The 21,140-nt window shown below is 48.0% G+C and overlaps 1 protein-coding gene and 1 long non-coding RNA gene across 3 annotated transcripts in view; one reads left to right on the forward strand and one right to left on the reverse strand.

Moving 5' to 3' along the window:
* Positions 1-17,933, reverse strand: part of DCPS (decapping enzyme, scavenger) — a 33,086-nt gene extending 15,153 nt beyond the window's left edge. The window contains exons 1-2 of one of the 2 annotated variants that reach the window (XM_072953989.1): positions 17,697-17,932; positions 16,292-16,466 (exon numbers count right to left, since the gene is read on the reverse strand). In XM_072953989.1, the coding sequence (XP_072810090.1) occupies positions 16,292-16,466; positions 17,697-17,897 (376 nt within the window). In that variant the 5' untranslated portion in view covers positions 17,898-17,932. Of the gene's footprint in view, positions 1-16,291; positions 16,467-17,696 lie in introns of both variants that reach the window. The other variant, XM_072953990.1, reaches the window with a different exon arrangement.
* Positions 17,934-18,140: 207 nt separating this feature from the next.
* LOC116276719 (uncharacterized) lies at positions 18,141-19,843 on the forward strand. Its single transcript, XR_012066659.1, has 3 exons — positions 18,141-18,289; positions 18,454-18,509; positions 19,337-19,843. It is a non-coding gene; the product is annotated as an uncharacterized lncRNA (long non-coding RNA).
* The last annotated feature ends 1,297 nt before the right edge of the window (positions 19,844-21,140 follow it).

The following is a 21,140-nucleotide window of genomic DNA, read 5'->3' on the forward strand; positions in this document are numbered from 1 at the left end:
CAGGCCCGCCTGGTGCCCTCTCCGTAACAAGCCAGGCAGCAAGTTGACCTAAGGGGCCACCCACCCAGGGTAAGAAGTACTTGGCACCTCCCAGCCCAGAAGCTTTTCTCTGTGGCTGGAGAAACACCAAGAACTTCCTGACCCTCCCCTCTTGCTCGCTTTTTTTTTTAGAAAGCATTTTTTTTAATTTTTAAATTTTTTATTTATTTTTATTTTTTATTAATTTTTTACCTGCTGACATACTTAAAATTAAAAACTCCAAAACCCGTCCCTCAAAAATGTTCACAATCTATTGAGAGAGCTTCCCTGACATGCCTTGTAAAGCCTCCTACCTGTCATACTTTTTCAAACTTTGCTGTTATTTTTAGTTTAGGGTGTGTTTGCACATAGGTTAAAGGTGAAATGAAGGTGCTTTTAAAATGTTCCCTGCTCCTTCAACTGAGCACCATTTTCAACTCTTTCAGCCATTTCTTTGGTTCTGCACTGCCAGAGTTCCAAATGACAAACATTTTTGTATCTTGTTCCGCCTTGATTTTTCAGTTTTATCATTACTCATTGGAAGATAACGATTTAGGGTTTTTTTTACCAGCTCTCTACCAAAAGAGCCTGAGCACGAGTATGTACGTACGTACATCTGTACATACATACACACACACACACACAGTGTGCTCTTTCTACCCCTACCCTCCCAACACAACCAGATCACAATTTTGAATAAATTCATATTCAACATCAACACCATTCTGATGACGTAAATGCTATCTACTGCTGAAAAGTACACTAGGACTATTTTTCCTTTTTAGCACAATTGTTGGTTTACCAAGGTAGTATATATTTTTTTGTTTACTTTTCTATAAACCTGTCACTAATTCATCCCCACATCCACTTCCCATTTTATAAAAAAAGTCTCCTCTGGATGTCCTGAAACTCATCAGGCACGAGAGCAATGGTATGTTCACAGAGCCTCTGACCTGCGCCAGCAGGTGCCCTGTGCGGAACTGTGCCCCGGGGCTCCGGGCCCTGTCATCCTGGATGGTCCCGCTCCCTCTCTCTTGTGCTGGGTACCTCGTTTCCTGGATCCACTATCTTCCTCTTTCACATTTATGTCTTTATTTTGCTAGACCCATGGTTCTCAAACTTTAGCATGCGTCAGAACCACCTGACTCAGGATGTCTGGAGTAAAGCCCTGGAAGTGCATTTCTAACAAGTTCCCAGATGCAGCCGCTGCCACTGGCCGAGGGACCACACACCAAGAACCAACAGCACTGAAGTACAAACTCAAGATACTTCTGGAGATATGACCCAAGGGAGATACATTTAGAGACTTGAAACATCTGAAAACGTCTTTGTTCTACTGTTGCACTTAATTAGGAGCTTGGTTAAAGAGTTCTAGGATGGAAAGCAATGACCCCCAAAGTCTGAAAGCACTGCTCTATGACCTTCCAGATTGTAATGCTGCTCTTAAGAAGTCTGAGGTCATTCTGATCCCCAAACTCTTGTGCTGGCCTGTTTTTTTCTTGCTGTCCCCCATGTCCTGATTGTGTTTATGCATCTTGGAGTGGGTTTATTTTTATCCATCATGCTGGGTAACTGTTGGGTCCTTTCTATCTTGAAAATCATGTTCTTCAGCCTTGAGACTCTTATTTCTTTGATCATTTTCTTCCCCATTCTCTCTGCCCTTTTTTTCTGGAACACTATTTGGATATGTAACTTCTTCAGTTCACTTTCCAGTTTTCTTCTCTCTCCCATTTTCTATCTATGACTTTCTGCTATACTTTGCAGGAATCTGTCTTCATCTTCTACTCTTCTATTGAATTTTTCACTTCTGCTATATTTTTAATTTCCAAGAGCTCTGAAAAAAAGTCCTTATGGATAGTATCTTGTCCTTTTGCACGTATTATAATTTCTCTCTGAGATTAATGACAGTCTTTGAAAATTTCTTCTCCCTGCATGGTTTCTATCTCCTCCAAGTCTCTTTCTTTTCCTTCCTTCCTTTTTCTGGTCCTTTCATTGTTCAACTGAGACTCTGCTCAAAAGCCTGGCTACCTGGCCTGTCCCCTGTCACATGCACGAATACAGCAGTAAGACGCTGACAGGAAGCTTATGGACAGAGGGGTGCTCACCTAGAGCTTCATTCTAGGATGGTCAGGCTACTCCTCTGCGTGACGGAGCCCCCAAGAGCTTATGGCTTTTCCCTTGGGCTGGTCAGATTCCCCACAGAGGGCTCTGTCATATCATATGTGAAGGGATGAGGCTGGTGGACTGCATTCGAGTGATGAGGAAGACAAGCAGGTGGGCGGGGGGCGGGCACAGAGTCAGCTCAACACTGACGGTGTGAACCTCCACTTAGGCCCCTACGTTTCAGCACCGTGGCCCCACCTTTACCTGCACCTGGAATCTCCAGACCCTCTGATTTAACCTCTCCAGGGACCACATCTCTGCAAAAGCAGCCTCCAGTCCTGTGACGTGGCAAAGGGGATTTAGGCTCAGATTCCTCTCTGCCAGCTCAGGTTCCCCACCTCAGACCTGCCAAGCCAGTCCCTCCTCCTCCCTTCGCTTCCTCGCTTTGTCTCCTCTCCCTTCCTCTAGTCTTTACGGGGTCATTTTATTTGAAGGTAATTCCTTTCATGTCATTTTTAGCAGTGGTTTTAAAAGGAAGTGCGCGAGCACTTGAACTGCCCCCTTTTAACTGGAGGCCTAGCTCCCTGTCCTTCTGTCTCCTTTCTCAGCTGTTTATTGCCACTTGACCTATTTATTTGTTATTTATGGTTCATCTCCTCCAACTGGACGTAAGCTTCTTGAAAGCAGAGGCTGTGTTTTGTACGGCGGGTGTGCTATGCCTAAAACAGCACCTGCCACACATGGGCCCTAATATGGTATGTAGAACAGAATATGTATTATGCCATTTCATTGTTAAAAGAGTATATGCATGTACAAATGCATACACATGAGCACACACAGAAAAAAGTCCAAAATTCAGGACATATTTCAAGATGTTGTGACCTTATCTCTGGGTAGTGAAGTTCTTTGTGACTACAATTTTTATTAAGTTAGTTTTTTGGGGGGTGTTTATTACGTTTTCTAAAATAAATATGGATCACTTACATAACAAATACACTGAAAACAAGCCGCCCCTTAAAACTGAAGCCCAGAGAGGTTAAGTAATTTACCCAAGGTCACACAGTAAGTGGTTGAGCTGAGATTTGCACCTGACTCCTCAACAGTTTCCCATGCCACAGAGCCATCCTCTTTCAGGCCTTTCCCTAAGAAACCTGTGCTGTAGCCATATCCTCCAAAAAGCAACTCTATCAGATAGGAGGAACATGATTAGTTTCAGCCCCTCCCAGAGACACATAAACAGCCATCAGCAAAACCAAAGAGCACAATGAGGTGCCAGAGCAACGAGAGTTGTAGGCTGAAAGGTCCGGGAGGATGCCAGAGCGAGCAGAGGCCAACACGATGCTTGCTGTGATGCCCCTGGGAGCGCAGGAAGTAGAGGCCCGCTGCTCTCAGCGCTGGAGGGCTGTCTGAGGAGCGGCAGCACGGAGTACGCTGCAGCCAGACGTGGGCTGGGACAGGCTCGGGAGGGGTGCACAGAGGGGAGAAGACAAGCCTCTCACAACAAGGAACGATGGCTGTTGTACTGACGATGGCGTGTGGTACCAACCGCCCTGCCCCCACCAAATCCAACAGTGCGGGATCGTGGGGCAGGCAGCCTGGGGTGGGGCGGTGGCAGCCTTTGTGGGGCTTGGGGCAGCAGCTCTTTCTCTACAGGGATGTTCTGGAGGTAGGAATGGTCACACCAACACACCACAGATGAGCAGCCGCCCTGTCCACACCTGGTCCCTCCCTCCAAAGCGCAGGGCTGATGTGCCGCTGGCTAGCACACGGCTCGGTCCTGCCCGTCAAGACCCTTCATAAGGTCTTCTGAAACCCTTCTCCAGTAAATGAAGCCAGCTCTGTTCCCCCCACTCCCCCCTACTCCAGACACGAAAGCCCAATTGCCTCCAGAGGCGAGAGGCAGGGCTGTGGAGAGGAAAGAGCAGCTGCCTTTCTTGCTGTCTGCCAAAGCTAGCTTAGCCAAATCCCCAGGAAAATGCTGTTGCACATGAAACATGAAAATGCAAACCACAGACAGTCTGCTCAGCTTCCCATACACATGTTCAAACAAGACTGTTTCCAGCCGTCGCTGAGGACTTCTGCATGATGAGGTCATTTCCATGGCTCGGCCTGTGGCTTTTGCTCTCCCTTCATTACGATGAGCCAGTTTCAACTTATTTGACCCAGATGTGTAGTCCCAGGGGAGCAGGGAAGAAGCGACAGCAAAGCATGATTGGAGTGGGAAGCCACCCTACTCCCTCCACCGTCCACAGAGGCTAAGCAGAGCCATGCGGGGGACGGGCTGCGAGACCCAGGCTGGTAGGGCAGCCCATCACGGCACTCAGAGGAGGCTGGCAAGGGGGGAGGCTGGCGGAGGGTCTCATGGGACTCGCATTTTCCTTCCTCTTCTTGGGGAATCTCCCCTGGCTGGCTGGACACCCTCCTCAGCCCTGGTGACCAGCGAGGGCAGGCCAGAGGCTGGAGAGGAGGCCAGGGCGTGGCATCCACAGTCCCACACTGCGGGAAGCTGGAAGTACTCAAGTGAGGCCTGAAGAGACCTCCAGATCAAGGATAAATGGGGCTGCAGGGCACGGTCGGGATCCTGCTGGAAGCCTCCAATGCCCCACAGCAAACCTCCAAACCGCTAATTACCTGTCTCAATGAAAGCAAAGGGATGCCCCTGGAGACAGCGGAGAGGCACATGCTGATTTTAGCAAGACCTTGGACCTGACAGGCTCCTTCCCTGTCTCTCCTCAGTCCTCTCGGGCCCAGAAACTGACAGCCCGGTGGTAACTCTGAATGCAGCAGCCCCGCCCAGGGGTTACTCATATAGAAGGTGGTCCTCTAGGGATGGGAACTGCCCCTGCTGGCTGGCTATGTGGTGCACCGCTCTCCACAAAGTTCCATCTGAACAAAAGGATGAGAGTGACATCTAATGAGATAACGAGGCTCCTGGCTGACAGTCCTGGCCTTAGAGCTGCGAGACCCCCATCCCCACAAGCAGAATAAACTGTTCTGGGGTCAAGCAGACCAGACTAGAAGAGATATTAGACTGAACACTTAGGAGGCCCAAAATATGGCCTGTCTCTCCACTTCCCGTCTAAAGGTATCTCCTTACTTCACTCTGAAAGGAGCACAGGTGCCAGGTCTCAGAGCAACACCGACGTGCCCGCCATCCTGTGTGTGTCGGCGGCAAGGGAGGAGGAGCCCACTGGGAGAGGATACCTCCCCTCCTGGGGGGCCAGGACAATTGGAATTCTGGGCCACCGCTCACTATGGATCAGAACCAGGCTGCCACAGGCTGGAGCCAAACACTGAAGTGGAACCAGCTACCCTGCTGCTAATCTGCCTTCACCCACTGGTCCTGAGTTAACTGGCTTCCCGCTGACTGGAGCCTTAAGACTGCCACAGAGTCTTGGGACTTTGTCTCGTCTCTGAGAGAGAATGAGAGAAAGAGAAACAGATAAACAAAAGGAGAAAGAGAGGACACACTAGTCTTGTGGTGGCGGCTACATCTCACTAGCTCAGGATCCATTCACTTCCGAACAAGCTCTGAATGCAACACCTTTTCCTGGCCTCCTGAAAGCCACACGTTTAAAGGGAGAACTCAACAGGGACCTCTGCTCCCAGCTGGTGATGGAGGAGACGGGGGCACAGAGGAGGCAGGACTCAAGGGCTCTCGGAGCTGAGGTGGCAGCAGCAGGAGGGCACGGGACAATCAGACAGCCGAGGGGGGCAGGACCCAGATTCTGGGTCAAGAATTTCACTCGTGTGGCAGGGACATTTCCACCTTAAAGTGTCTGCCTGTCGTTATTCCACTGTCCTTCCAAGCCCCAGAGGGGCCCCAGCTCGTTGGTTTTGAAAGCTCTGAAGCACCAGAGAGAAAGGTAGACAGAAATTGGCCATCTTTAGGTGTCTTCAACCGATGGAGACCCCTGTGGGCTCCCTCGTCTTTCCCCTGCCCCATTAGTGAAGCCCCATTTCAACGCCCAGGTAATGCCAGGAGCCCACTCCACAGCTCTGTCCACACTGCTGCCCTCACCTGGAACACCCCTCTACCACCCCGTGTCCAGGTGTGCACACTCCACCTCACTAGCTCCCAGCAGCACCCGCCGCGGCCAGGCACTCTTCATCGGCATCTCACAGGCATGTCTCTGCAGGCAGGTGTAAACCTCCAGTTTGGGGTCCACGTATCTGGGGGGTACGCAGTACTTGCTGGTGAACTGACAAGCCCCACGCATTCAGGCTGTGCAGTAAGGAAGCAGCCAGAGGCCCCAGTTCAGGCTAATCTTTTGATCTGCTTCTTTGTTTTGTTTGTTTGGTGATGAGGTTGATATCCTAAAAGATATCTATCTATCTATCTATCTATCTATCTATCTATCTATCTATCTATCTATCTATCTAACTATCTATCTATCTATCTATCATGTATCACATGAGGATACTCTCAAAATAATTCAGAAGTCTAACCCCCCAGCTAATAATAGTTGGGTGCTCAGGATTTCAGTCTTTTCTTTAATGAATTTACATTAAATGTGAACATATCTACATACAGGTCTGTTTTTTTAGCACAAGAGGGAGGACCCTTTACGGGTTACCTGGGACCTCAGAGACCCCCCCCACGACAGTCCACGCAGACCCTCCTTTGGAACAGCTGTGCAGTAGCCCATGCTATGCACACACTACACCTTCCCCCTTCTCTACACACACAGAGTCCCTTAGACTGTTTTTGTCTTTATTTTTCATTTTTTCTATCACAAATAATGCTGTAATGAACATTCTTGCCCCTCTTTGTGCACATGTATGAGTGATTATTTGAGTCAGATCCTGAAGGTAGAAATGCTAGGTCAGAGGGACACAGGTTGTACCACCGCGGCTCTGGCCTTACCTGGCTTACAGCCCACCCACTGCACATGAGCACCCAGCACCCTCTCTGTGCAGGGGAGTTTGGGAGAAACGAGGGGTCTGTCTCAGCTCAGCAACACCGGCTCCATCTGGGTCTGGCCTCAGTGGGGTAACTTCCCTATGGTCTAAGCTACCTACACCTACAAAGCCCGGCCAGCACATCCACACGTAAGTGGAAGGCCCCCGACCCCTATTTAACAGCAACTCTCAGACCGTTCCAAAAACCCACTGCAGTGGCAGTAATGAAGGACAGAGGGGAACAAATCCACAACAGTGACGGGAACAAGACTGGGGAGACAGCAGAGAACAAGAGATTGCAATTCATTTCCTGAAGTTAGAAAGTGGAAGGCAGGGTGTGAGTGGATAAGACCGCAGTGAAGGGAGCTGCGACTTGGAGCATCCAGTGGGCTACATGGAGGTGACCACCAGCATCACCATGGGAACCCAGAAGAGGATGTGGGCTCCAAACAAGCAGGGACAGAGGACAGGATGGGAAACAAAGCTGGAAACTAGGACCAACCACAGGGTCCCTCTGGAGAAGAAATGTACCAGTCGGCTCCATCCACTGCCCGACCCTGAACCTAGGGGCAACACTTAATGCAGATGAAAACAGAGGGCTGTGATCCAGGGATATGAACCCTTGGACTGGAGCAGGGGTAGGCAAACTCTTCTGCACAAATTTGACAGTAAATGTTTTAGGCACTGCCGGCTACATATAGTCTCGTTATTGTATGCTTCTTAATTTTTTTTTTTAAATAAGCCTCTAAAAATGAAAAATCTATTCCCATCTTTCGGGCCATACAAAAGGAAGCAGGCAGATGCGGCCCGTGAGCTCTGGTGGACTGGAGCACATGCAGGCTGCAGAGTCGGCCGGTGCCTCCGGAGAGCTGGGCAAACCACACACTCAGGCGAGGCCAGTCGGCTGACCAGCCTGCTCCCTGTCTGCACGGCACCCGGCGGCTACCTGTCCACCAGGGCCTACTGTGGGGCTAGACCTACCTATCAGCTCGCTAGACCTTCAGCCTGGTTCTTCATTTTAAAAAACAAATGAACCAACATTCACCAGACATTAGGGGAAAACGAGCAGCCTGAAAAAGAATGACCAAAATAAACAACCAGAACCAGATCCCAGAAGAAATGGGATCATTTAAGGGTCAGGAGATAATTTTTAAAACAATTCTAATTAGTGTCTCAGAGAAAGTCAACCCAATTTGGCCTCTGTGAAGCAAGAGCAAGATGCTATGAAAATGAAATAATCAGAGGACCAGAAGGAAGGAAGCTAAATGTGGCTCCCAAATTAAAACCTTCCCTGGAAGGTCTGGAGGACAATGTCAAGACAACAAGACAGATCATAGAAAGACAAGACAGAGAGGGGAAAAGTGAGAAAACAGAAGCAGCACCTGGGATCACCCTAGAAAGTCTAACAATTAACACGATTTCCAGTAGGAGGAAACAAACCGAGAAAAGGAAGGTATCAAAGAAATAATTGAAAAACGCTCAGAGTTGAAGGCTGATGTAAGACTTTAAATTGAAAGGGTCCAAAAGTGCCTAGAGGCGTGAGTGAAAAAAAAAAAATTCCAGCCTAGTAACAGCCTTACAAAACTTCAGTAGACTAAGGATGAAGAGGGCATCCTATACGCTTCCAGAGAAGGAAACTAACAAAGCAAAAATGAAGTCAGAGAAATGAGAACTGAACTGGCATCAGATATCTTATTAGCAACAGTGGATGCTTTAAGTCAACAGGCAGATGCCCTTAATGTTTGAAGGGAAAAGAAATTTAAATTCTGTGTTCAGTCAAACCATCAACTGAAAGCAAGGGCAACTGTAGAGCAAAGGGAACCATATTCAATATCTTGTAGTAAACTGTGGTGAAGAAGTACGTGAGAATGAATGTTTGCATGTTCCTGTGTGACTCAAGTATTTGTGCTGTACACCAGAAACTGATACAACATTGTAAAATGACTGTACTTCAATAAAAAAATATATATATGTATATATATATAAAAAGGGAGGGCAAAGGAAAGGACTCAAAGTTTACCTCTCATGTATGCTTTCTGAGGAAGTCCTTAAGAAAGCACTTCAGCTAAATGAGAGAGTAAAATAAGAAAGAAAAAGACACAGCATCCAGAAAATAGTGGCTCTCATCCAAGAAAGCTGTGGAGGGGAAGTCAAGTTGAGAGTTAAGAGGGGGCCTCAAGAATCAGCTGTCCAATCTGGAGGGGCAGGAACAAGTGTTCTGGAAACAATGTTACAGGAGGGAAGAAACTATCATATAACACACTATTAAAACTAAGTGACTACCTAATTTCACAAACAGAACCGCTCTTTCTCAACTCGTGAGGGCGTTACGGGCTCATAAACCCATTGTGAGTCATAAATGCATTTACTACACCTAAGCTACAGAACATCATAACTGGGCCTCGCCTACCTTAAACGTGCTCAGAACACATTAGCCTACAGCTGGGCAAAGTCATCGAACGCAAAGCCACAAAATAAGCTACAAGGATGTACTGTACAATATGGGGAATATAACCAATATTTTATAACTATAAGTGGAGTATAACCTTTAAAAATTGTGAATCACTACACTGTACACCTGTAACATATAATACTGTATCTCAACTATACTTCAGTTTAAAAAACGATGATACTGTAAAATAAATACATAAATAAAATTTTTTTAAAAAGAAATTAAGAGAAAGGAAAAAAAAATCAAACACAAAGCCTGTTTTATAATAAAATGTCAAGTATCTCATGTAATTGATTACTGAAAGTGAAAACCAGAATGGCCTTCTGGGTACAGAACGGTTGTAAGTGACTTGCCCTCATGATCTCAGGGCTGATGGGGAGCTATAAGATACAAGGATGGCTAACAGAGAAGCCGGGGGACAGTAAAGGACAGAAGAGGCGCTGGAAAGGGAAGACTGGAGGCTTCTCACCATACTCACCTTGGACAGAGTGATTCGACCTCGAGTACATGGAACAAGGACTAATGGTTTCAGTATATTTAGGATTCCAGAGGCGATTAAAAAAAAAACATTGAAAATAATAATATAAACATCAAAAATTGAGGAGGGAGAGTGAGAAAAGTACAAAGGAGCTAAGCCTTTCATCTTCCACTGTGGGAAACTGATAACCTCAAAATTTGATAAATCAAGAAAGAGTTGCTTAAGTACATTATTCAATTAAGTGTCTGGAAGAAACCACCAGAAGCACTAGAAATTTTCCTAATAGCAGTTACTTCTGGAAGGCAGAACCAGAGCTGGGCAGAGTGGTACCAGAGCCTGCACACGTCCAGATCAGCCCTCGTGCTATTTGACTAAATGACCACATCACTGTGTGACTCTGATAAATGCCCCAGCCTATCCCAGAGACTCAATCAGTCGGTCCAGGTTCTGTATTCAAGAAAACACCTCAAGCAATTCTGATGAGTAATTCTAGGTAAGAACTACATTACTAGATCACCTCTGTGTTCCACTCAAAGCTGAGAAACGATTCTATGACCTCACATGACGCAGAAGCCCCCAACTCCTTACTTTTCATTTAAGAAACTGAGTCCCAGCACAATGCCATGGCTGGGCCTGGTGGTGTCTGTGGGCCCTAAGCCTGGGGTATTTCCCATGTTGGATGATGACGGCGCTCTGGCGGTGTCCTGGCTGAGACCTGCCTGGCAAAGCTTGCCCTGCCGGTCACTGTTCAGACAGCTCGCATCCTTTGGCTCAGCTGCATCGGGAGGGCTGCCGAGGACACCGGCAGGGGATGGGGTGAGAGGCCGTGCCAGTCTGTGCTGGAGTGGAGCCACAGAGCCTGGTACCGGGCCCTGTCCTCCAGTGGTTGGAGGAGGTCACAAGCCACTGACTCTGCTGGCTGGCACTGTCCTGAGTCCCTGCACAGCATGGGGCTCCCCTGTCCACTAGAGAGCAAGGGTCAGACCCGGCCACCCCTCTGCCCCAGAGAAGAGGTGGAGCAGAGACGAAAGTGTGCTACTGCCCAAAAGCCAAAGGAAGGGGCCTTAATGAAATACTTTCAGCAACAGTGACTAGAAACCAAACCTGAGAATGCAGGCAGAGCTCCAAAATGTAGTGGGGGAATGTCCTTAGTTTTCCTAAGGACCTGTCAGTTTTTCTTAATTTTTAATTGGAACACATATTGTACATATAAAACAATGTAGGGGAGGAGGGTAGAGCTCAGCGGGAGAGTGCGTGCTTAGCGTGCACAAGGTCCTGGGTTCAATTCCCAGCACCTCCGTTAAAAAATAAATGAAACCTAATTACCTCCCCTCCCTGACAAAAACAAATTACAAAAAAACCAATGTGGGTGTCTACACACATAAACACATAGTTTACATACACATACATGTATACACATATACACATATATACATATTTAAATATAAAATATATACCTTTTAAAGACCTAAAATAAAAGAACAGCGACGCATGGAGTGTGTAGTCTAAGAAAGAAGTATTACAGAACTCTCTGCCCCGCTCCCACCACGAGCAATCCCTCTGCAGAACTGGGGTTAATCACTCCTTTTCTGTCTCCCTAGTTTCATCAGGCACAGGTGCGTCCCTGAGCAGCGTGCTGTTTAGGTCGGCCTGTTTTTCAGCTTTCCCTGACCGGAATAAGTGTGCGCCCTGCACGTCTTGCTTTCCCTGCTCTGCGTCGGGGGACTCCTTCCTGACGTGTGCAGCTGTAGCTCACTGATTTCCACCGGCGCAGAGGTGTCCAGCGCAGGATTTGCTTATCTAGGCTACTGTTAGTTGTTGTCTAGACTGTTTCTAGTTCTTCTATCATGAACAATGCTGCCAGGGAAACTCTTTTGGGAGTGGCCAGTCTTGCAAAATGCTTCTCCCAGACAAGGCCTCACTCGGGGCTCCAGAACCCCGGCTTTGCCTCGGCTCGGAGCACAGGAGGAACACCAGGCATGGCGGGAGCACTGAGAGCTCCCTGCAGCCAAGAGAAGGTGTGATTCCCAGGGTCCCTCTGCTCCCTGGCCTGGCCTGACTCACACACAGGAGCCTTCCGCCCTGAACCTGAGATTCCACACCCCTGCAGGGAAAACAATGGCCTTTTCAGACAGGGTCTGGATTTATGAGCCACACCTCTCTCCCTATTATCTCCCCCCTTCTTCCCCAGGTTACAGGAAAGAGAGCTCAATGAAAGGGCTCCATTGACAGGCCACAGGCCTGAGAGCTGAAGCAGGAGGCGGTGACCCAGGCTCTGCCCTGCCTGGATGGCGTGAAGACGCCAGCCATCTGGCCACCTCAGCCCTCACACACCTCGGCCACAGTCACAGGGAGAACAAAGATAACCTGTCTGTGGTTGAGGCCTGGGATTTTTTAATATGTTACATATAATTTAAGGCTCGTATAATTTTATCAGTGGGAAAACAACAGAAAATGACTAACACTTTTTGAACGCACGCCACATGGCAACTGTCCTAAAGTGTTTTATACACCTTATCTCAGTGGGTCATAGCCCATGGTGGCGGTGATGAAATTAATTTAGAAGGTTAAGACCAGCATTTATAAAAAAGGAAACAGACAAGACTAGAATTAAGATGAGAATACTAGATTGTGTCCCATGAAGTAAGGCTAAGTACTGTTTTGTGAGCTTTTTGTTCCCTGTGTATTCGTGTAAATCTACTCACTTCTGCTGGGTCACAATGTCAAATACATCTCTCACTTTGGGTAGAGGCTAAAAAATTGTATAAAACCCTTTCTTGTCTCATTTATTTCATAGCCATCCTGATGGAGGTTCAGTTACTAACCTAATTTAATAAGAAAATAACTGAAGCCACTTTCTCACCTTCATCTGGGTCACACACCTCAGTCACCACCCACCCACCCACGCTTCCGGTTAACAGCCTCCTTTCTATTCCTCTGTCCTGCCCCAGGACACGTCCTGCTCCCTCAGCCCAGAACATTCTCCGCACCCCCCCCACCCAGTTCTCTGCACAGCTGGCTCCTTTCCACCCTTTAGGCCACAGCTTGGGAGGCACGTGTGCAGAGAGCCCGAGGAGCCCCTCTCCTGCTCACAGCTGGGTTGACGTGTGTCGCCTTGTTTGCCGTCTGCCTTCCCCACTGCACCCCCAAAGACAGAGGTAACATGTGACGTCCTCACCGGGGCGCACATGGCACCCGACCCAGCACCGGACACGCGGCGGGCGCTTCCTATTTGTTAGATGAACAAAGACACTCCGAGTCTCTGCAGTTCGTAAATGGCGAAGCAAGGATCCCGGCCCAGGTATGTCCGACCCGAGGCTGCTCCTAACCCCTGCACTATATGCTAAAGCTCAGAAACAGCACGTCGCCCCAGGCCCCACCAAGAGGAATTGTTAGCATTTGGCTGGGCTGAACTCTGACGCCTGTGCTCTGTTATGTCAACAGGGTGGGGGTCCGAGAGTGCCTCACTGAACCGCGTCTGGTGGTCAGCTGAGACTCTGAAAGGGGTAAGTCAGGAGACTGCAAAACCTCAGGCTAAAGGAGAAGAAATCTGCCAGAGAATGGAGAAACACCAAAAGAAATCATGAGAGAGGCCAGCTTAGAAATGAGTTGGTGACTCTGCCACTGAGACTGGAGAGGCAAGGCTGAGAAGGCTCCAGACAAGGGCCAAGGAGCCGGCAGCAAAGAGACCTTGGCCTTGCTGCCACCTTGTGGCTGTGGAATGTTCAGTCCACAGGGCAAAACAGAGGTGGTCAGGTCTGTGGGTTCACTCTTCACGGGTCATTTACTGAGCCCCTAACGTGGGTCTGGCTGACTGCTGGGGCCTGGAAATGAGACTGACGTGGCTCCAACGTTCAAGGTCCACTGTTCCCTCCATCAGGCAGAGACCCAATCCTGAGAGGTTTACTTCTCCCTTTTCATAATAATTTGGGGGGTGCCCCTCCCCCAAACAAGACTGGGAAGGCAGAGATGGCATCTTATTCATGCCTGAAGCTCCAGTGTCCAGCACTTCCCAGCACCCAGTGCATCAGAATAATCATATGTGCTAAGTGCTTCTAAAGACAGCACATCTGATTCTCACACCTGACCTGTGAGATCACCAAATAGAGATGCCAAAGAGGTGTTGATTTCAACATGAGCCTGGAGTTCTTGGAGAGGTCGCAGATGAAGGAATGAAAGTGAGCACCACCCATATACACAGATGGTGTCTAAAGGCCAGTGCCTCTCAACAAGTTTAATGTGCATATGGCTCACCTGGGGTTTTTGCTAATCTGCAGATTCTGATTCTGAGGTTGGGAGTGGGGTCTGAGATTCTGCGTTTCTAATAAGCTCCCAGGTGATACCAATGGTTGCTGGTCCACAGACCACACTTTGAGTGGGAAAAATCTAGACCAGAGGTTGACAAACTATGGCCAGGTCAAATCCGGCCTGTGTCCTGGTTTTCTATATCCAGCAAGATAAGAGCAGTATTTTTTTTTTCATTTTTAAAAGGATTAAAAAAAAAGAATATGTGACTGAGACCACTTGTGGCTCACAAAGCGTAAAATATTTATGCTCAGGTCCTTGACAGAAAGAGTCTGCCAACCCTGATCTGGAATGCCACCCAGGGACGTGGGTATAGCCAAATGGGACAGGGCTGGGGACGGAGCCCTGAGCCAAGTATTTATGACTTCCTTACCGCCATGCCTCGTCCAGGCAGAAAAAATAAAAGCACAATGCACTGTTTGTGTGCTAATACTCATGCTAAAGAGACAGTGAGCCCTGGAAACGATGAGCTAAAGGCTCAGACTCCCAGGTGGGAGTGGGGAGCCCTGAGGAAAAGGGTAGACATTTGGGGTGCTGACTGGGGACGAAGACCTGCGATCTGATAACCGACAGCCTCTTCCATTGCTTATCTTGGGAAAAAATGACAAAAACAGTGGCCAAAGCAGTGGCCACCACCAACTGTGTGCAGTACACAGAAGTACACGTGCTGGAAAAATAAAAAGAGGAAAGGCTGTGAATTCTACGGGGTTGCCCCTTGAAACCTTCCGAATTCTGGCCGGGGTGGGGAGAGAAGAGGGGAAGGTGAGGGGAATGCGTTGCCGCAGAACGGGCTCCACGTCGTGTGTAGCTACAGCGCCTTCTGTCGCGCCTCCGCCACCTCTGTTGGGGACTGTATTGCTTAAATGTCAACGCCTGAAAAGCAAATACAGCTGGCCATTTCTGTCACCGTGCATCAATCAATCTGGCTCTCTTTCAATAAAGGACCAGGCTGCTTTGCTTTCAGCTGTGAAAGGTTTACTTGTCTCACATCCAGCGCTCACGTATGTTTCCAAAGGACAACAATAGCACCCTTTCTTGGGGCGGGGTGGGGGCAGAAAAGACTAAAACTATCAAAATGACAGTGGCAGGATATCTGTAAAGCCAAGCTGTTCGTAAATGCTGGAGGGCAAATAAAGACAGAAGGATATTACAAAACCGTCATGTGCTGCAAAGCAGATCCCAGCATTTCCTTGTTGGAAGGAACCTTCAGTGTCAACCCGTCGCCCTCCTGCTTTCCACAAAACTGCCTCACATCACAATTGGCTTTGGCACAGAACATTCTTCTTCCACATCTTAATAAATTAAAAGACACTTAAAATCAAAAACAAATCCCTGCCTTTTGACCTACGAACTCCTGCCTTCTCAAGCCCCCACCCCTCGCTCACACTCGTCTCCCCAGCAGGGAGGGAGTTCTTCCAAGGAAGCAAGTGATCGTGCGGCACCCAAGACACTCACTGCTCATCCCACAGCCGCGTGGTAAGCAAGTCCTCAGTCTGCTCAAGCTCTCAGTTTTTCTGACACCTATCTGCTGTCTGATCTTGGACAACTTCCTTAACCTTTCCAAACCCCAGTTTCCCTACCTGCAAAGTCCTATCACAATAGGGCCGTCCTGAGGATTAGATATGATGACACACGTAGAATGCTCAGAATGGCGGCTAGTATGATAGCTGACGACCCCTAGAATTCAATCAGAAGATGAAACTGTTCTACTCCACGAATCACCCTCCCACCCCAAAACACATCACACCGGAGCTGGCTTTCTCAACCTCAGCACCACTGTTTGCTGTGGGGACCATCCCACATTTTCTAGGATATTTAGCAGCATCTCTGGCCTCTACCCTCTAGGTACCAGCAGCACCCCTGCCTCCCCGGTGCTGCCCACCAAAAATGTCTTCAGAGATTGCCAAATGTCTCGCTCCCCCTTCCACAGAGAACTACTGCACTAGAATACGTAGATCAGTTAGGGAGTGTTCACCATGCCCCCTCCCTCCCCACTCTCCCCACAGGCAGCCCCCTCAGCCCCACTCGCTTACCACTCAGCTGCCTTGGAGGGAACAGGTGATAGGTGCTGTAGATATCATTGGAGAACTGCAGCTGGAGCTCAGGGCTGCCCGTCAGGACCTGGGCCACCTGGTCCACCTGAAACGGCGTCTTCTCCAGGATCACAATGGCATCCTCTCCGTCGCCATCCCCAGAAGCCTCATTCACCTGTGGGCAGAGCCATAGGTGAGGCCTGGAGAGCAAAGGTAAAAGCTCCTGGGGCCTCTGTGAGCCCAATACTTGGGCTTTTCTTCCCCATAGTCTTCCCTCTGGGGAAGTCTAGTCAATGGCACTCATGTTTCTTCTCCCAAAGAAGGCATCTCATTAACCAAATCCTCGTGGCAGCTCTCACATCTTTTTTTCTAAAAGATGCAAAGCTTCTCAGGTGTCTTCTGTTTTAGGCTCACGAGGACTCTATCAAATTCTCCTCACTTTACAGATGAGAAACTGAGGTCTAGAGAAAATTAAGTGACTTGCCCAAGGTCACATGAATAGTCGCTGTCAAAATAAGCTAGAATCTGGGTATCCCAACTAGCTTCTAGCTCAAAGGTTCTCACGGCTAAAATTTTCAACAGGTGCTGCAGACTAAAGACAGGTAGGGCTGAAAGAACCAGACAGAACCTTGCGAAAAACAAGAGCCACAGAGAGAGGCATGGAAGCCTCGGCCCAGGTCCCCCTGATCTTCCCAAAAGTGAGAGCTCCTACCAGTTCTGGGGAACTTTTGGATAGCCTCCTCACAAGTTCTTGGGATGGTCTCCAGCCTCTCCTTAACCCCTGCTAGAGCTGAGCACATGATTTTAGGGCCAGCTGTGTCTGCCTGTCTACCCTACGATACTCTGCACTCCAGAAGGTCAAGGATGCTAACTTCCATCTCTACAACCCCTGCCCCAGGCCCGGCAGCGCATAATATGTGGAAATGAATCACCAATTTAATAAACTCTCTCCTCTGTTAGGGTTGAAGTCCTGTACAGCCAGGATCATCTCTCTTACAGTCTCCATGTCGCTGCCTGGGGCCTGGGTGAGCAAGACCGCCGAGCAACATTTACTGGGTCCCTACCCATTACAGATTTAATAAATGAATGATGAATGCTTCGGAAATTTAACGTCATTTTTCACTGGCAATAGATCTCCAAGTGTTAGTTTTTTATTTTAGTAAGAGAAGAATTAGGAAAACTAGCTGTACGCGTGTTAATTCCCTTAATTTCAGGGGTAATCGTGTCTCCTCCACGAACCAACTCCCCCCTATGATTTTAGTGGAGCACTCTGCCTCCCGCCCCGAGTAACGCGATTGGTATTTTCCGAAGAATCTCCCCCTCAAAAAAAAAAAAAATTCCGCCTCAAAGGCGACGATTGGATCATTCCTTCCTGCATCACCACCCCAGGGCTGCCTAATGGTACCTTCCCGTGTAGGAAAATGATTTTGTCCCGCGCAGACTCCCTCAGCACTTTTTTCACTCTAAAGCCGGAGAAAGGTAGGCGCACAGAGGCAGAGGTACCATTCCCAACGCCTGCTTCCTTTTCCTCAGTGCTGGGCGCCTCGGCCTCCTCGGCGTCCAGTTCGCGCTTTCTCTTGCTGGGTTGAGACGCTGTGTCCGCCATGCTGCCCGGCGCGAGGTGTGCGCCTGCGCAAGCCCCGGCCGCGGCCCCGCCCCTTCCCGGCTGCGGCCCCGCCCCTCCCCGGGCCACCTCCTCCCACCTCCGCGAAGGAGCCGTGACTACGACTCCCGACGTGCTCCGCGCGGGAGCCTGCAGCCCTGCCGGCTCCAGGGAGCCTTGCAGGGCTGATCCTTGGGACCCGTCCAGAATGAGCATTTTAATTCGAATTACCTGTCTGTGGTCCCTTCGTGGAGGTCGATGCTGAGGAAAGAGAGAAGAAGGCAGCAAGTCCCTTAACAGGAGGGCTAGAGAGCTACAGTAGAGAGGGCAGCCCCAGCCTCCCTGGGGGCCGGAGCTGGAAAACACCGTTTGGACTCTGAATGCTTTGACACCTTGTATGAATACATTTTAATCAGAATTGTACCTGTATTGATTACAGTGGAAAGAATGTTTCTGAAACAAATGTGTTCAGCCAATCTTATTTCTTGTTTTTGTTTGTTTTTTTTTTTGAGAGAGGTCGTAAAACCATTCCCATTTTTCAACCATTTTCATTTTACAGAAATTTTCAACGTGTTCAGTTCTTTATACATTGAGTACTTTATGCTGAAAAGAAAGGTAAGTGAACAGAGACAGCTTCTATTCATTGCGTGCTTCTTTCCGTGTGGGCTGGAGGCTTCTGCCCCTCTATATCCGTTCCTGAACCAGACTTGGGTCTTCTGCACTCAACCAACCAATCTACTCATGCTGGGTTGTAGTAAAGGAAAGTACAGCTTTTACTGCAAGGTTCTTAAGGTGGAACCAAGCAAGAAGGGGCAGCTCATACTCAAAACCCTTGAACTCCCTGCTGGCTTTCAGGGAAGGGTTCTTAAAGAAAAGGTGGGGAGTCAGTTGACCAGTGCCTGATCAGCTCTGTGGACATTCTTCTGATTGGTTGGTGGTGAGGTAAGTGGGGGTTATTTCAGGAATTAACCTCAACCTTCTGGCTGGAACAGCCAGTCTGGGGTCTTGCTGGTTGTGGTCAGCACCGAGTTTGCAGTTAACTTCTTCCACCTGCTGGAAGTTTCCGTATCTGCTGAATAACTCTAGGTTATGTCTCAGGATGTTATCTCTGGCCCTTGAGGAGAAACTATTGTTACTTAGTCTTGCTTGACTGTTTCCCTTTGTTTCAGCATTTTCTCACTTCTCTGATTAGATTGCTCTTTGGAACTCGAGGAGGGCCTAGGAGGCCAAAGCTTTTCTACGTATAAGTGGCTGGGAATATGGGGGCTGGAGGGAGGGGGTGCCTGTCCCCTCACGGTGTCCTGTGTGGTTTCCACCAGTTTGACCGTGTGTCTACCGTGCTACCCGCGGATGTGGTTTACAGCATGAATATGATTCATCTATCAGTTTCTTTTGTTTCTTTTTTTGGCCATATAAAATTTTTACTTATTATTTCTTTGCAGCCTCCAGTTCTTGAGCACGCCATTCCAGGGACCAGCAGCCTATCAACATCACCTCCTGAAAACTCAGTTCACCTCTGCTGAAAGCTGCCAACTGAAAAAAACGCACAACCTAAAATTTGAGAGTTATATTTTATTTGGCAACCTTACTGAGAAATATAGCCCAGGAGACAGCCTCTCAAATAATGCTGAGGAACTGTTCCAAAGAGGTAAGGGAGGAGCCAGGATATATGAGTTTTTGCTGGTAAAAAAACACAAAAAACGAAACATGTATTTGAAAATCAAGATATTACAAAAAATAGACATCTTGAATTAATGATTTTATTGCTTTTCTATGTACAGGAAGATGCAAGAGTCTGGGCTCACTGAAATTATTCCTTAGATATGTGTCTTAACTATCTGGGGCCAGTACTCTGTTTCTCTTCATCCTGAATTCCCCTCAAGGTGCTCCACTGGGGCGGCTGCCATGGCTGATGGCTTGATGATAGGCAATATTTGTTACTTATTGAAATGACGGGCAGCATTTTTTGTCTGCAAACCATTGGTGTTTTCTACTCATCCTTTCTTTTTTTTTTTTTAATTTGGTGGGTGGGAGCATACTGAGGAGAAGGGTTTCAAAGCACTGTTGGGTGAGCTTGCTGTGGTCCACTTCAATTTCTAGCACTTTCTCTAGCTTCCCTCCCCAGTCCCCGCAAAAGCTTCAGTGACCAGCTGGACTATCAGCAAGACCGGTTGAAATTATGGTGGCTTTGGTGGAAACTTCAGGGGAGTGAAGTCTCTGCTTTCTAGAAAAAGGCGTTTGTCTGTTGATCATTTTTCAGTCCAGCTTGTTTGGAAGCATTAGACGGCTCTGCACTGCCCTATCCAATAGCCACTAGCCACATGCAGCTATTTACCTTTACATTAATTAGAAGCAAGTAAAATATAAAATTCAGTTCCTCAGTCATGCAGCCATGTTTCAAGTGCTTAATAGCCACATATGGCCCATGGCTGCCATCTTGGACAGCAAATGTGGAACAATTTTATCACCACAGAAAGTTCCCCTGGACGTTGCTGGATTAGAAGGTTATCACTGAGACGCCCTAGTCTCTAAGCTTTAATCCTTCCGTTTTCTTGTGGAATGTCAAAACTTCTCCCCCATTTTTTGTTTTTTAAAGAAAGTCTAGACACTTCCATTTCAGGTTTTATGATATCCTAAAAACAAGTCAGCTAAAAACACCTGAACATTCCAGATGCAAAATTAAAAACATACTTCTGGTTACATTTCTGCTCTCTCAAGAACATAAAATTTTCAGAAACGAAAAATGTGGGAGCACAAACCTATAGCATCGTAAGTGGCTATGAAGCTGGAGTTCTAAGGGTGATTGCTGGTTTCTAGGACTTGAGAGCCTTGGGCTTTAACTGTGATGCTGAAGGCACAGGCCTGGGCTTGTGCAAGTGAGGGGCTGGAAGAGAGAACTTCCCAGAGAGCCGAGATCTCTAAAGGGCCACCACCTCAATGAAAGGGCCAACTATTAAAAAAAAAAAAGCTGCCCCACTAAAGGAGACAAGATATTTAGGAAGCTTATCTGCCTCAACATCTGGCTGTGAAATGAAGAAAGCAGAAATCCCATTAAAATTTGTGATCACCGTAATCACAGACCAATCTTCATGCAGGTTTAGAATTCAGATTCATACTGCCTGTGGGATCCACGAATTCAAACCGAAAAATCTGTGTAAAGTAGTCTTCTATTCTTTACTATTTACTGTATACCAGATTGACTCTAGAAGAAATGAAAAATCTAAATAGATCTATAACTCTTTAAGA

The sequence above is a fragment of the Vicugna pacos genome, chromosome 33 (genome assembly GCF_048564905.1).
Source record: "Vicugna pacos chromosome 33, VicPac4, whole genome shotgun sequence".
In the NCBI taxonomy this organism is placed as follows: domain Eukaryota; kingdom Metazoa; phylum Chordata; class Mammalia; order Artiodactyla; family Camelidae; genus Vicugna; species Vicugna pacos.